At 52.4% G+C, this 14,427-nt stretch overlaps 1 protein-coding gene across 1 annotated transcript; it reads right to left on the minus strand.

Moving 5' to 3' along the window:
* Nucleotides 1–19: 19 nt before the first annotated feature.
* On the minus strand, nucleotides 20–9,160 carry UBA7 (ubiquitin like modifier activating enzyme 7). The gene is made up of 24 exons (XM_007088526.3): nucleotides 8,942–9,160; nucleotides 8,689–8,857; nucleotides 8,452–8,586; nucleotides 8,247–8,353; nucleotides 7,819–7,909; nucleotides 7,616–7,745; nucleotides 7,315–7,412; nucleotides 7,075–7,221; nucleotides 6,461–6,643; nucleotides 6,175–6,282; nucleotides 5,937–6,017; nucleotides 5,701–5,856; nucleotides 5,443–5,608; nucleotides 5,157–5,362; nucleotides 4,994–5,058; nucleotides 4,462–4,645; nucleotides 4,314–4,388; nucleotides 3,884–4,067; nucleotides 3,328–3,410; nucleotides 2,954–3,046; nucleotides 2,670–2,861; nucleotides 1,007–1,105; nucleotides 829–929; nucleotides 20–336 (listed from the first exon to the last, which is right to left on the minus strand). The coding sequence occupies exons 1-24, from the start codon at nucleotides 8,995–8,997 to the stop codon at nucleotides 207–209; spliced, it is 3,039 nt and encodes a 1,012-aa protein (XP_007088588.1). The 5' UTR covers nucleotides 8,998–9,160; the 3' UTR covers nucleotides 20–206.
* Between the last annotated feature and the right edge of the window lie 5,267 nt (nucleotides 9,161–14,427).

The raw sequence follows: 14,427 nt of genomic DNA on the forward strand, positions 1-14,427 counted from the left end.
AGCCCAGGCAGGTGAAGCTAAAGAGCCTTTTCCTTCCCTGCAGGGGTCCCTGTCATGCCCACATCACCCACCCTGTGCATTACTGCCCCATGTTTTGCCATCCATCCTTTCCACTTACACCCTCCTTCAACAAGCATTTATTGAGTGCCTACTGTGGGCTCAGGATGCAGGGCTCGATAGAGCCAGGTGATAGGGCTGCTGCCTTGTCACAGCTCGTAGTGCAAGGGTGGGAAGGTAGTGTCCTCCTCCTCACCCTCACAGCTGAGCTCCAGCACCAGCATCCGCTGCCCAGGCTCAAGCATCCGGCTTGTCACCTGCTGCACCAGTTTGGTCACCCTGGTAGTGTGGGGTGGGGGGAAAGAGGTTGGGGGAGATTGGGTAGGTGAGCAGTGGTAGGCAGAGTGACCTGACATGGACCAGGGGGTGCTGATGGGCCATAAGGAGCCCAAGCCAGGGGCAGGAGCAGCTTAAGACAGGAAACATCTGAAACTATTTTAGGAGCAGCAGGCAGGGCGGGCAGGAGGCAGGAAGCTGTGAGTCCCCTGGGAGTGGGCCGTGAAAGGGGGGCTTAACAGGGTGTGGAGGAGCTAATGGGGGGTGTGGAGGAGCTAATGGAGCCGGCCAAGCAGGCAGCTTGGAGGCCCCTCCTCAGGCTTTCAGCCCTCACCCCACCCCCAGCCCATTTGCCGGCTCCATTTGGCAAAAGAAAGCTTCAGGAGGGTGTGAGAGGCCCAAATGGGTTTGGGAGGAGGAAAGACTTCATCATGTCTCCCACCTCCAACCTCCAGGGACAGAACAAGTCCTGGCTAAAGCCAGGTGCGGGCTCACCTAAGGGCCAGGTGCTGGGCCTGCTTTTCAGGTGACCATCCTGCTGAGTAGAGTAGGGCCTTGCCGTGCAGCAGCATCTTCACCCTCAGCCCATACCGTTCCTAGAGAGAGTCAGGTCAAGTGCCAGCTAGACCAGGCTGGGCCAAGACTGAATGCGAGGAGGAGGAATGGGGCTCACCTGGAGGTGGGCCAGCAACGACTTCAGGGTCCTTTCTGGCTGCCCAGCAGGCACCTTCAGGCGGTCCCAACAGGTCCAGGTCCATGTCAGGTGATGGCACTGGGGGTGGTGGGGGGAGGAATGAGAAGCTTCTCACACACACCCTCCCCCTACCCATTACCAGCAGCTGATGGCCCCTTTCCTAGGGGAGGAGCTGGACTAGAGGCAGGAAGCAGAAGCCCCGGGGCGGGGGGTTGGAAGGTGGGATCTGGGCCCAGAGTCTCAGTACCCTCCCCGCCTATGCTGGGGCCAGCACAGGAAATGGGGCTATGGGGCCCCCGCACAGGGAAACAGGCAATCCATCACACAGGCTGGTTGTATGTGTGTGTGTGTGTGTGTGTAGGGGGGGCGTTGCTTCCTGAGGAAACAGGAGCAGGGCCGCTGCAGTCTCCGATAAAGCAGCTTGATCCTCAAATGCAAGGCTGGAAGCTGGGGGGTACATCCTGCCCCCTCATCCTGTATTGCCAGGGCCTTGGGCTATGTGGGCACAGAGTATCAAGGGGCACAATGACCACCAGGGCCCCACTGGCTGAGACCCCAGCAGGGACACAGTCTGCAAGGGCCTCCTCTTCCTGTCCCCTTTCCTTCTCCATTTCAAAAATCTTGGGATTCTGGTGACTGGAGCTGAGGGTGGTAAGGCAGCCAGGACAGACTCCCGCCTCCAGAAAGCACAGTGGGGTCAAGCTGAGATGAGGCCAGAGGTGAGTTGGGGGGGATCCTCCCTTGCTCCCTCCCCCTCTACTGCAGACAAAGGCAGCTTATGTGCTAGAAGCCCTTCACAAAGGGGCTCTGTGTACTGTGCCCTGAGGGACCCCAGCAAAAGCCCAGTGCTGGCCCATGACCTCTCCCCTCTCCCTTGGTGAGGGTATTCTCTCCACCCCCTCTCCTGTGCCCCAAGAAAATGCCAACTAACTACTGCCTAGCCTGGGCACACAGCCAGGGGCATTCACAGCCCTGCACTCGAAGGAACACACATGGACACAAGCCTGGGAATGCCTGCATGTGTACTCACATGCACACCCATGCAAGCCCACATTGAAGAAGAGTCCTGTACTCCCATCTGGCACACAGATGTGCCAGCATCCTCCCTCCATGGCCACAAACCTCAGGGCCAGGGATGCCCAGACCCCTGTGCACTTAGATGCACAAAACCCCCCCCCCCCCCCGCAACTGGTGAGCTCAGTGGCCTTTAACTCAGCTTGGAGAGTGTGGGCCAGGATCCCCATGCCATGCAGGCTGAAGTTAGGCTCTGTTTGGGGCTAGGGCTCTAGTCCTCCCTCCCTACCACCTCCCCCTTAGGGCTGGTGGAGGCTGTGAGGGATATCTGGCTCCACTAATGAGTTAAAGCTGCAGCTCCCCCAGACCCCGGCTGTGGAGGGATGGGGGTGGGGGTGGCTGACGGCTGCTTCCTGTGTCTGACAGGTCCCAGTCTGGCTTCACAGCAGGAAGGGGGCTGGAGGGAGTCTTAAGGACTCCCCCAGAGTCTGGGTTCTGGTACAAACCCAAAGCCAGAGTAGAGCCTGTTTTGGTAGGTGCAAGGAGAACCCAGGCCTCGTGTGTGTGTGTGTGTGTGTGTGTGTGTGTGTGAGTGTGTGTGTGTGTAGGGGGGGTGTCAAGGGCTCACCTTCTGGATGGCTGGGGCGCAAGGCACCCAGCGGCTAAAGCGGTTTTCAGCCAGATGCAGGTAGCTGTGGCGAAAAGCACTGAGGGGCCGTGACCCATTCACCACCTTATACAGCTCCAGGCCCACCAAGCCAGCCACAGCTGCTGTAGTGGTGGCAATGGCTGGAATAATCTGGCCCACAATTCGCTTGCTCTGCCAAGGACAAAAGATTTGGTCTGGGCCCAAGGTGTAGGGCTAGGGTTTGACCTCTACCTCTAGGCCTGAGCCCCAAAGGGCAGAGTTACCTGGGCGTGGTTGGCAGGGGGGATCCCATAGTTCTGAGCTCGCAGGCTTGCTGCCGCTGCCACAAAGTCCACATGGAAGTTGCTATCATTGTCCTGTGAGGCCCAAGTCACAGTCATGTTAACACTGCCCCAGAGTCCCTAGCCATGGCTGACCACGTGTCACTGTACAGGTCTTCCCATAATTCTGTGGGATGGATGCTTACCTCTCCCCACTTATCAGGTAAGGAAGCTGAGGCTCAGGGAAGGTGATCTGCTTTTGGGGTCCTCCTGGGAGGAGGATTCAGGCCAAGGGACTTCAAAGCTACTTTCCTAGCTCTTGAACTTCCCCAACAATCTTCCCCAACTTGTCCCTTCACCCCTACTTGGACTCCCACCTTCTCAAACTTCAGGGGCTCGAGGGGAGGGCTCCCGCTCCAGACTTCCAGGACTTTGTGCAGTTTCTTCAATTGCTCAGGGCCTGTCAGAGGAAGGGGGTGGAAGTTCTTAGCCCCTACCTTCTGTGTTCTCCCTGGAGCCTGGTGCCTATTCTTGGTCTCTCCTAAGACTAAATTGCCACTTTCAGGGAGACCCCCTGAATGATAGTGCAGTCTCCTCTCAAGCAGCCCCAGCCCTACTTGTGTGTGTGTGTGCCTGCATGCATGTACCAATTATCTCCGTCCTCACCTGGGGAACATAACTAGGTTTGGGGGGGGGGGGTTTGCTGAGAATCTGCCATGGGAATAGAGGTGCAGGGGTATGGGTAGCAGGGAGAGTGCCTACTGAGGGGCTAGAGGATGAGCCCAAGCCTTGAGAGACGCAAAATCAGAGGGCCTGAGAGATAGTGATTTGGCTGCAGGGTCCCCAGGCCCCATCTTCCTTCTGCAGCATAAGCTGAGGACAGGGCTATGCCTTTGGATGGCAGCATAGGGGGCCAGAGGTCAGGAGCCTCACCAAACTCAGCAGAAGCCCGAGCTAGCTCCAGGTCGTTAGGAAAGATGGGGACCAGGTTCTGGGGGACGGGCAGTGGCAGCAACTTCAGTAGTTCCCTGAGTGCAGTCTGGTCCCGCGAGCCAGGCAGTCCATGCATCTGGGCATACAAGTTAGCGGCCGCCAGCACATAGAGGAGGTGTGTGTCCTGCAGTCAGAGCAAGAGCATGGGAAGATGCATGGGTAGAGCGAGCATGTACAGGTACATGGGCTAGGGGTCACCACCCATTTGTGGATCTGTTTGAGTGTCTGCCTCTGTGTCACACGTGGACACCCACATGCGCACAAACACAGCAATCTCCCTCAGCATCTGCTTATCTCTGAAGAACAGGGGCCTACTTCTGCTCTGAGGGGTCACATCCCCATCTTGGGGTTCCTAAGGGACCCCACTTACTTGGCTGGCATCAAACTGCAAGGGCTGCGGACACTGTTTGGAATCTGGCCAGAAAAGAGTTCCATCCTCAAGCACCTAAGGAAATGGAGGCTGCTGGGCTCGATCTGGTTCCCCTGAGCCCTCAGCCTCCCAATCACTAGTTACCCACTTTATCAGGTGGGAAACGATTCAGGAGCTGCATGATGCCATCATGGAAGCATAGTTGCCAGTGGCCAAGAGCCCACACCACACAGTCTTGCCAGGTCTGTGGACGCTCTCTTAGGACACCCAGCACCTCCTGCAGCAGGGTCAGCACCTTTAGCCCATCTGGTTCTGCCAGAGAAGTGGGTGCCCTGCGGACAGAGGAAGGGTTTCGAGGCTAAAGCCCTGAAGATTCTGGTGGTAGGGGCTAGCTAGGGGTAGCCCTCTGGTGCTAGAGGGCTCCCGTCCACCCCTCTTATTTTATTTTTTTATTTTTTTAAGTTATTTATTTTGAGAGAGAGAGAGAGTACATGGGAGGGCCAGAGAGAGAGAGGGAGAGAGAGGATACCAAGTGGGTTCTATGCTGTCAGCACAGAGCCCAACAAGGGGCCCCAACTCAAGATCCATGAGATCATGACCTGAGCAAAACCAAGAGTCGGATGCTTAACCGACTGAGCCACCCAGGCGCCCCTCCCGTCCACCCATCTTGGTGGCCTTACTGTTGGTGGCGGTTGATGGTCTCAGCAGACAGACGGAAGAGCCCCTCAAACTCATCCCGGGCCCACTGTGGGGGAGAGAGGAACCATGAGGTGTCACACAGGGAATCAGTCTACAGCTGAGGACTGAGCTGGGTGGGCTAGGGCTTTCTGGGGTGCATCCTACCTGCACGGTGTGCTCGACTGTGCTGGGGAAGTGCCGCAGGGTGCAGACAGGGTAGGTAGCATCCTCAGAAGCTATAGCTGAGGCAGGGGCTCTGTAGGTCTCAGTCACACACGGCATGAACACTGAAGCATGTCCCAAGGTACCATGTGTCCCCGCCTCCAGCAGTGGCTTCAGATAGTGGGTGCAGCGAGCAGCCACATAGTGCCCTAGTAAGAGGGGCAGAGGGGCAGGAGTGGGGCTGGCACTGCCTTGACCAAGGGGCTGAGTTTCAAGGGCGAGTGCTTACGGGCCTGGAAACTGTCCAGGGCAGCAGCCACACCGTCCACACGGGAGAAGAAGTTGTTCCCATAGATGTGCTCTGTAGTGGGATCCAGTGGGTAGATGAGTGGGGTCACCTGCAAGTCTGAGTTCAGGCGGCGAGCAGCCTCTGCAGCTACCTCTGCCTTAGGCCTCTGAAAAGAGAGCAGGAAGATGCTGGGGGTGTTGGGGGGCACTGTGGGAGGACCGTCCAGGATGCTAGGTGTGGGTAGGGGCCGGCACTCACACCAATGTCCTGGGTCCTGAAGAGGAACTGACGGCTGAGATTGGAGCGCTCTATGTGGTCCATGTCGGCAACAGTCACTCCCCCGCTGGCGCCAGCCCCGAGGCCCACTAGGGCAAAACCTTTGAGCAACTCACAACCGATAGCTCCAGCACCCACCTGCCAGCAGGAGCAGCCTTAGCCAGAGGGCCTGGCCCGGCCCTCCCACAGACATCTCCCAACTGGACCACAAAGCTCACCAGGAGGTAGTGCTGGCGGCTCAGCTTCTCCTGAAAACCAGCCCCAAACACTGCAATTTGCCCATCATAGCGACAATGTCTCTAGGAGACACAGACAGGGGTCAGTGATGGCCACTGGCCTGTGCTGTGTCTCCGTCTTACGCTAACTTTTCCAGGTCAGGATCTCTGGATCGTTCTTCCTGTTCCTTCCCTAGTTCTGAATTTGGAGAAAGCTTGCACCCCTACCCCAGGTTCTTACCGGAGCACAGTCCTCTGGTTTGGGATGGGGCTCCCCGTCTTCTGGAAGGCAATCGAGGGCATCAAAGTAAAGCCACTGGTCCAGGGGCATGAACTTCCCGGAGATTGCCTAGAGGCCAGCATTTTAGTGTAGGGACTCCTGCCAGCTCCAGAGCCCCTAGGATCCTGGCTGGGCTTCACCAGATTGGCGAAGCCTCCAAGGCCACTGTCTGGTACTGGGCACTCTCTGGCACCCACACTTACCTCCACACCCTTCCCAGTCCCACCCTGCCTGTGCCTGTGCTCACTTTCAGCACTTCCTGGGCGGCCACCGCACCCAACATGGCTGCCATGGGGCTCAAGCCACCAGCACTACTCAGGGCGACTGTCTGCACAAGAGCCTCATCCAGAGGCTCTTCCAGTGGCTCTCCTTCTGTCCCCTTCAGTGGTTCCAGGGACTGGGCCAGGCCCACCACCATCTCTGCGTCAACCTGTGGGGTAGAACTCTGTGGGCACGGCAGCCCTGGCCTGAGCTCCATTCCCTGCTCAAACCCTTCATGCAGCCACCCCCCATTTCCAGAGAAGTGGAAGCAGAGCCTAAGTGTGAAGGCCCAAACCAGTTGCCAGACTGTGCAGCACCACCAGAGAACGCCTAGACAATGCCCTTGAGGGCTTCACCAACATGGGTAGAGATTTCACCTCAGAACTGAGTGGTTAGGAGGTGGCGGGGTCCCCAGCCTTTGTGCCTGGTACTTTCAGGGACCCTCTCTCTGGCCTAGAGACAGTGTTATCATTTCCTATATGTAAGTGGGAAAATGCTTCTGGGATTATAACTTGGGTCTGTGAGATAATCATTGTTGCCTCCTGGCAGGTGAGACCCCAATAAGACAGAGGCTCAAGGAAGAGCAGAGGGGCCACTCACAGGATCCCAGGGCCGGGGCAGGCGGCCATTGAGGTGCTGGAACTGGTGCAGGGCACGGAAGGCCTGATGTAGGCAGCGGGCGCGGCGAGCTTCCTGGGAACTCTGGGCCACCACACGGGGCTGGAGCAGAGCTACATCCATGGGCTTCTGTAGCAGGTACTTAGCTCAGGGTCAGGTTCAGAAGACTGTGGGCCCCTTGAGGCTCCCAAGCTCCCCTACTTCAGATGCACTTGCACTCACATGGCTCACAGTCTTGGGCCTCTTGACCTCAGTGACAGTCCCACCACTCAAGTAACAGGAGAAATTTGCTGTGTCCCCAATCTCCAAGGTTCTGTCCCCTAGGGGAGATCCAGCCTCGTCAGTATGATCTCTGAACCGGAGTAGTTCTTTATACTCTATCCTGTCTTGCATCTGTGTCCTTGACCTTGCTCCATGCTGAGGAAGGTGGAAGAGAACCTACCCCCAAGGACCAGAGCCAGGCTGTGTGTGCCCCCAGTTGGGGCTTGGGTGCTGGGCCTGGAAGTGGAGAGGGTTGGCTTACCGTGCACGTGGATAGGCCGGGGATCACAGCCATTGAGCTCCACCATGCCCTTAATGCCCGAGAAAGTCACCAAATCCCCATCGCAGAAGTTGTGGGCCTCTTTTTTCAGAGTAAGAATTCCAGGGGAGCCCTGGAGAAGAGGAGGCTTGGTTCAGGGGTGCCCTCCTTGGTCAGCAGGTGAGCACCCACACTTCAACACCCACCTGGGAGATGTGCTGGATAGCAGCTGTCAGGGGTTCTGCCTCTGTAGGATCCTGCACAGTGAAGTCCTCACCAAAGTCACAGAACAACTGCCTGTGGTGTGGTGGCAGGGGTCACTGAGACGGCTCAGTGGTTAATCGCCATGCTTGTGGTGAAGCGTGGGAGACACTAGGGCAAGCTCAGAGAGCCAGCACTGGGAAGGGATACTGGGAGAGGCTTGGAAGCTAGAGTTTGAGGGACTCACTGGAGCGGGTCTGGAGGCTGGGGTGGAAGAAGCAGAGGGGTGGGACTGGGGACCAGAACCAGAAGGGGATGCTGGGACAGGCCTGGGGCTGGGTGGAGGGGCACTGGGGCAAGCCTGGAGCTAGGAATAGCACTGGGACCAGTTGCTGCCTGTGATGTGGTAGGCCAGGCAGGTAGCCTTGCTCACCCCACAAGGCCCCGGGTATCGGCCACCAGAAAGCAGACTCCGAGCTTGTGGCATAAAGTGCCCAACTTCAGCTGCTCCTCCAGCTTCGAGGTGGTCAGCACCACTACCTGGATGGACCCCGTGATCAGCAGGGCCAGAACCGCTGCTCAGCTCAGGGCTAGAGGAAGGGACTGGGCTCACATGGAGAGGGGGGCAGGGAGGGTACCTGGAAGTCCAGCAGCAGCTCCTCGGTGATGTCACCTGTGTGGATGCGTACCTGGACAGCTCTGTTAAGCTTAGCCACAAGTTCTTGAGATGCCTCAGCCCTGCTTCTTTCCAAGTCCTGCTCTGAGAGGAAAAACTAGAGAGGGACACAGTAGTCTGGCTTGAGCACGGAGATTTCTCTCGGGTCCTTGGTCTGGGAAGCATAGCCACCCACCCCACCACCCCGGCTGACTCTCACCTGGGCAGCCAGGTCAGACCAAGAGGTAGGGTGGGGATCATGCAGAGTGAGGCTGCCCACACCCATCAGGACCAGGTTTTTGGCCACCTCAGCCCCCAGGCCCTGAAGGCCTGACAGCAGGACCTTTGCTCCCTGAATCTTCTGCATGGCCGGCAAGTCCAGCACATACCTGCGGATGGGGAAAAAGAAGGTAGGCGATCGGCAACCAGAAGTCAGAAAGCCACCCCATTCCCTTCCCCGCCTCGGGCCTCACAGCTGCCGTGAGTATCGCTCCTTATCCAGCAACTTGGAGGTCTCTGGGACAGCCATCCTGCGGCTGGACAACAGGCTGCAGCGCTTATAGACGCGGTCACTGCGTGGGAGGCTGTGCTAGCAGAGGCCAGTGCCTCACTGTGGCTAGTGCACACAGGCACTTTGTCTATGGGACTGAAGGACGATACCAGTCATAGCTTTCTTCCTGGCTCCTCCGTCATTTCAGGGGAAATGAAAGTGAAAGTAAAACTAGACTGAGCCGGCTTAGTCCTGCTAGTCCTGCCTCCAGACCATCCTGAATGGTTCTGGCAGCTGTAAGTCACAGGCAAAGTGGGACAGAACTCCTGGGTCTATTTGGCCGCTGTGAGAGCAGGTATCTTTCTTGAGGAAGGAAGCCACGGGAGGGATCCATGTGGGCTGGAGGCGATGGTCTCCTGTGGCTCTCTAGATGTCCCAAACCTCAGGCCCCATCCCCCCCAGTGTGGCTGCCTGAATGGGCTTCCTGCCCACAGAGTGCTGGCAGGAACCCCCGTGTCCTGAGGACTCACCTTGTCCACCACACAGGGTAGAGCCAGTCCCATCCCAGAGGCTGTGGGAGCTTATGAAATTACATTGTCCTGCCCCCGGGGCCCAAACCACAGACCCAGGTGGAGCCTGGCATCTTTGGGAATACCCACCTGCTTGGCCCTGGGCCAACTCCTCAGAGGATAAGGATTCCCCCTTGCCCACAGCTGCCAGCCTAGGACAGATGGCAGTCCTAGGTGACCAGTCAGGGATGAGTCTTAGGACTCAAAGAGGGTGGTCGGTCTCTGAGTGCCAGACCTAAGAGTGGCAGCCATGATCACATGTGTCCTTACTTTTCATTTGAATTTTTATTTTGAAATAATTATAGACTCCAAGGAAGTTGCAAAAAACGTAGAGGTCCTGTGTACCCCTCACCCACGATGTGTCCTTCTGCCTTCTTTAGGAACCAGGGGCCAGTTCTCCAGACGACAGACCATAGTTCCCCACAAAACTGCACAGTAGCTAAACCAGATGTGGTCATAAGTTCTTTTTTTTTTTTTTTATGTTTATTTATTTTTGAGAAAGAGAGAGAGTGTGAGAGGGGAAGGTGAAGAGAGAGAGGGGGACAGAGGATCCGAAGTGGGCTCTGAGCTGTCAGCACAGAGCCCGATGCAGGGCTCAAATTCATAAACCATGAGATCATGACCTGAGCCGAAGTAGGACGCTCATCCAACTGACCCACCCAGGTGCCCCATAAGTTAATTTTTTAAATTGAGGTAACATTCATATAATGTTAAAATAACCATTGTAAAGTGGCATTTAGTGTACTCACAATGTTGTACAGCCACCACCTCTCTCTAGTTTCAAAACTTTTTATTTAAAAAAAATTTTTTTTAATCTTTATTTATTTTTGAGAGAGACAGAGTCAGAGCAGGGGAGGAACAGAGAGAGAGGGAGACACAGGATCCTAAGCAGGCTTCAGGCTCTGAGCTGTCAGCACAGAGCTGGACGCAGGGCTTGAACTCACAAACCGTGAGATCACGATCTGAGCCGAAGTCAGACGCTTAACCAACTGAGCCACCCAGGCACCCTGCAAAACTTTTTCATAACCCACTGAAGAACACCCCCACCACATTAAATAATCACTACTTATCCCCTACCCCAATCCTCTGGCAAACACTTAGATTCTTTCTGTCTCTAGAGATTTGCATATTCTGGATATTTCTGTGAAAGGAATCATACAAAATGTGACCTTTGATATCTGCTTTCACTTAGTGTATTTTTGAGGTTCATCCAGACTGTAGCATGTATTGGTACTTCATTCCTTTTTTTTAAAATTTATTTATTTTTGAGAGAGAGACAGAGAGAGCGAGTCAGGGAAGGGCAGAGAGAGAGAGAGAGAATCCCAAACAGGCTCCACATTGTCAGCACAGAGCCCAACACAGGTGCTGAACCCACAAACCGTGAGATCATGACCTGAGCCATAAACCAAGAGTCAGACGCTCAACCAACTGAGCCACCCAGGCGCTCCGGTACTACATTCCTTTTTTATGGCTGAATAATATTCCATCACATGCATATATCATGAATCGTTTATCCAGTCACCTGTTGATGGACATTTGAGTTGATTCCACCTTTAGGATATTATGAATAGGCTGCTATGATCATTCTTGAAAATGTATTTGAGTATTTGTTTTCAATTCTTTGGGGAAATACCTAGGAGTAGAATTGCTGGGTTGTACAGTAATGTTTACTTTTTTTGAGAGAACAACAGCTGTTTTCCACCAGCAGCGTACAAAATTCCTATTTCTCCACATTGTACTCAATGCTGGTTTTTCCTTTAAAAAAAACCTTATACCTGGACTGCCTGGGTGGCTCAGTTGGTTAAGTGTCCGACTTCAACTCAGGTCATGATCTCACTATTCATGGATTCAAGCCCTGAGTTGGGCTCTGCACTGCCAGTGCAGAGCCTGCTTGGGATTCTCTCTCTTCCTCTTCCTCTTCCTCTCTCTCTCTCTCAAAATAAGTAAACATAAAAAAAAAAAAAACTTATACCCATCATAATGAATATGAAGTAGTATGCAATTTTCTTTTCACTCAGTAAACATTTACTGAGTGTGTCATATGTACTAGGTATAGAAATTAGGGCTAGAGTGTCTTTTTGTGACTGGTTTATTTCACTTAGCAACTATCTCCAAGGTCCATCCATATTGTAACATATTACAGAATTTCCTTCCTTTTTAAGGCCACATAATAGTCCTTACATGTATATACATTTCGCTTATCCATTCATTAATGGATGGCTATTGGGTGGCTTCCATTTTTGGGCTATTGTGAATATTGGTGTTATGAACATGGGTGTGTACAAATATCTCTTTGAGATCCTGCTTCCAGTTCTTTTGGATATACACAGAGAAGTGGAATTGCTGGATCATATGGTAATTCTATTTTTAATTTTTTGAGGAGCCACCATATTGTTTTACACAGTGGATGTACCATTTTACATTCCCACCAACAGTACACAAGAGTTCCTATTTGTCCAAATCCTCCCTAGCCCTTGTTTTGTTTTTTAGATAGTAGCCATCCCAGTGGGTGTGAGGTGGTATCTCATGGTAGTTTTGATTTGCACTTCCCCAATGATTAATGGTATTGAGCATCTTTAATTAAAAAAACAACAACAACCTTTTTTTACAGTTTACTTATTTGGGGGGGGGGGGAGGGAGGAGAGGAAGAGAGAAAGGGAGAGAGAGAACCCCAAGCAGGCTCTGTGCTGACAGCACAGAGCCCAAATGTGGGGCTTGATCCCACAAACTGAGAGATCATGACCTGGGCTGATATCAAGAGTTGGATGCTTAACTGACTGAGCCACCCAAGCGCCCTGATATTGAGCATCTTTTAATGGGCTTATTGGCCACTCAGATATCTTCTTTGGAGAAATGTCTGTTCAAGTCTTTTGTCTATTTTTGAATTGGATTTTTGTTGTTGAGTTTTAGAAGTTCTCTACGTATTCTGGATATTATCCCTTATCAGATATATGGCTTGAAAATGCTTTCTCCCTTCTGTGGTTGCCTTTTTACTATGCAGATAGTGTCTTTTGGTGTGAGTCTTTAAGTTTTATTTTTTTAAAATGTTTGTTTGCTGTGTGTGTGTGCGTGTGTGTGTGAGAGAGAGAGAGAGAGAGAGAGAGAGAGAGTCCCAAGCAGGCTCCACGCTGTCAGCACAGAGCTCGGAGCTGGGCTCTATCTCACAAATTGTTGTATCACGACCTGAGCTGAAATCACAAATTGGGACAATTAACCCACTGAGCTACCCAGGCATCCCAGTCTTTTTTTTAATGTTTTGTAGAAATACCAGTGAAGCTATGTGGTCCTGGGCTTTTCTTTCTTTTAAGACTTATTTTGAGAGAGAGAGAGAGAGAGAGAGAGAGAGAGAGAGAAGGTGTGAGTGGAAGAAGGGCAGAGGGAGAGAATCTTTTTAAAAAATTTTTTTTAATGTTTATTTTTGAGACAGAGAGAGACAGAGAGTGAACGGGGGAGGGTCAGAGAGAGAGGGAGACACAGAATCTGAAGCAGGCTCCAGGCTCCGAGCTGTCAGCACAGAGCCTGATGAGGGGCTCGAACTCACAGACCATGAGATCATGACCTGAGCTGGTCAGACACTTAACCGACTAAGCCACCCAGGCACCCCGGAAGAGAGAGAATCTTAAGCAGACTCCATGCTCAGTGCAGAGCCTTATGTGGGGCTCCACCCTACAACCCTGGGATCATGACCTGAGCCGAAATCAGGAGCCCAACACTCAACCAACTGAGCCAACCAGGCACCCTGGGGGTTTTTTGAATACTGATTCAATCCCCTTACTAGTTGTAGGTCTATTCATGTTTTCTTTCTCTTCTTTGAGTCAGTCAGTGTTGTTAGTTTCTGTGTTTCTAGAAATTTGTACATTTTAATTAGGCTATCCAATTTGTTGGTGTACAATTGTTCACAATCCTTTCTATTTTTGTAAAATTGGTAACAATGTCCCCATTTTCATTTCTGATTTTAATAATTTGTCTTTTTTCTCTTAGCCAATTTATTTAAAAGTTTGCCAATGTTGTTGGCCTTTTCAGAGAAGCAGCTCTTGGTTTTCTCTGTTTTTTAGGATTCTGACACCAATTCCAATGTGTGCATTTATTCCACACCACCAAGCAGTTCTCCGACACTAACTGGGAGTCTGACAATTCAACTCAATTCTGAAACTACCTGGAGACAGCATCAGATCCACTGCCTGCCTTGAAATCAGTCAGCCGCTTTTGGGGAGCTGCTATCCCCATAACCCTGAGGAATGGGGGATGGTGGCTGGTTCAAGCCCCGCTCTTCCTTCATCAAGTACTTTCCTTGTTGTCTGATCCGGTACCAGAGTTCTGAAATAGTTGATGACGATCGCTTTTTCCAGCTCTTTGTATTTAGGTCTGTCTTAGTTGTTTTATTGTTGTTTTGTAACCATCACCACTGTTTCAAAAACTTTATTTTTTAAGATTTTATTTTTAAGTAATCTCTACACCCAATGTGGGGTTCAAACTCATCACCCCAAGATCGGGAGTCACATGCTCTACTGACCAAGCCAGCCAGCTTGCCCCAATTTCTAAAACTTTAAAATCACTCCAGGCAGAGGGGGATGGGAGAAATAGGTGAAGGGGATCAAGAGTCCCCTTTATCGTGGTGAGCACTGAGTAATGTACAGAAGTGTTGAATCACTATATTGTACACCTGAAAGTAACATAACATTGTATGTTAACTACACTGGAATTTTTTTAAAAAGGGGAAAAAAAGTTTATGTAGAGAGAAAACAAGTCACCTCAGACAAAAACTCTATAACCATTAAGCAACAACTCCATTTTCTCCTTACTCTAGCCCCTGGCAACTTCTATTATATTCTACTTTGGTCTCTACGAATTTGTCTATTCTAGATATCTCATTTGAGTGGAATCATACAATATTTGTCTT

The sequence above is a fragment of the Panthera tigris genome, chromosome A2, assembly GCF_018350195.1.
Source record: "Panthera tigris isolate Pti1 chromosome A2, P.tigris_Pti1_mat1.1, whole genome shotgun sequence".
NCBI classification, from domain to species: Eukaryota; Metazoa; Chordata; class Mammalia; order Carnivora; family Felidae; genus Panthera; species Panthera tigris.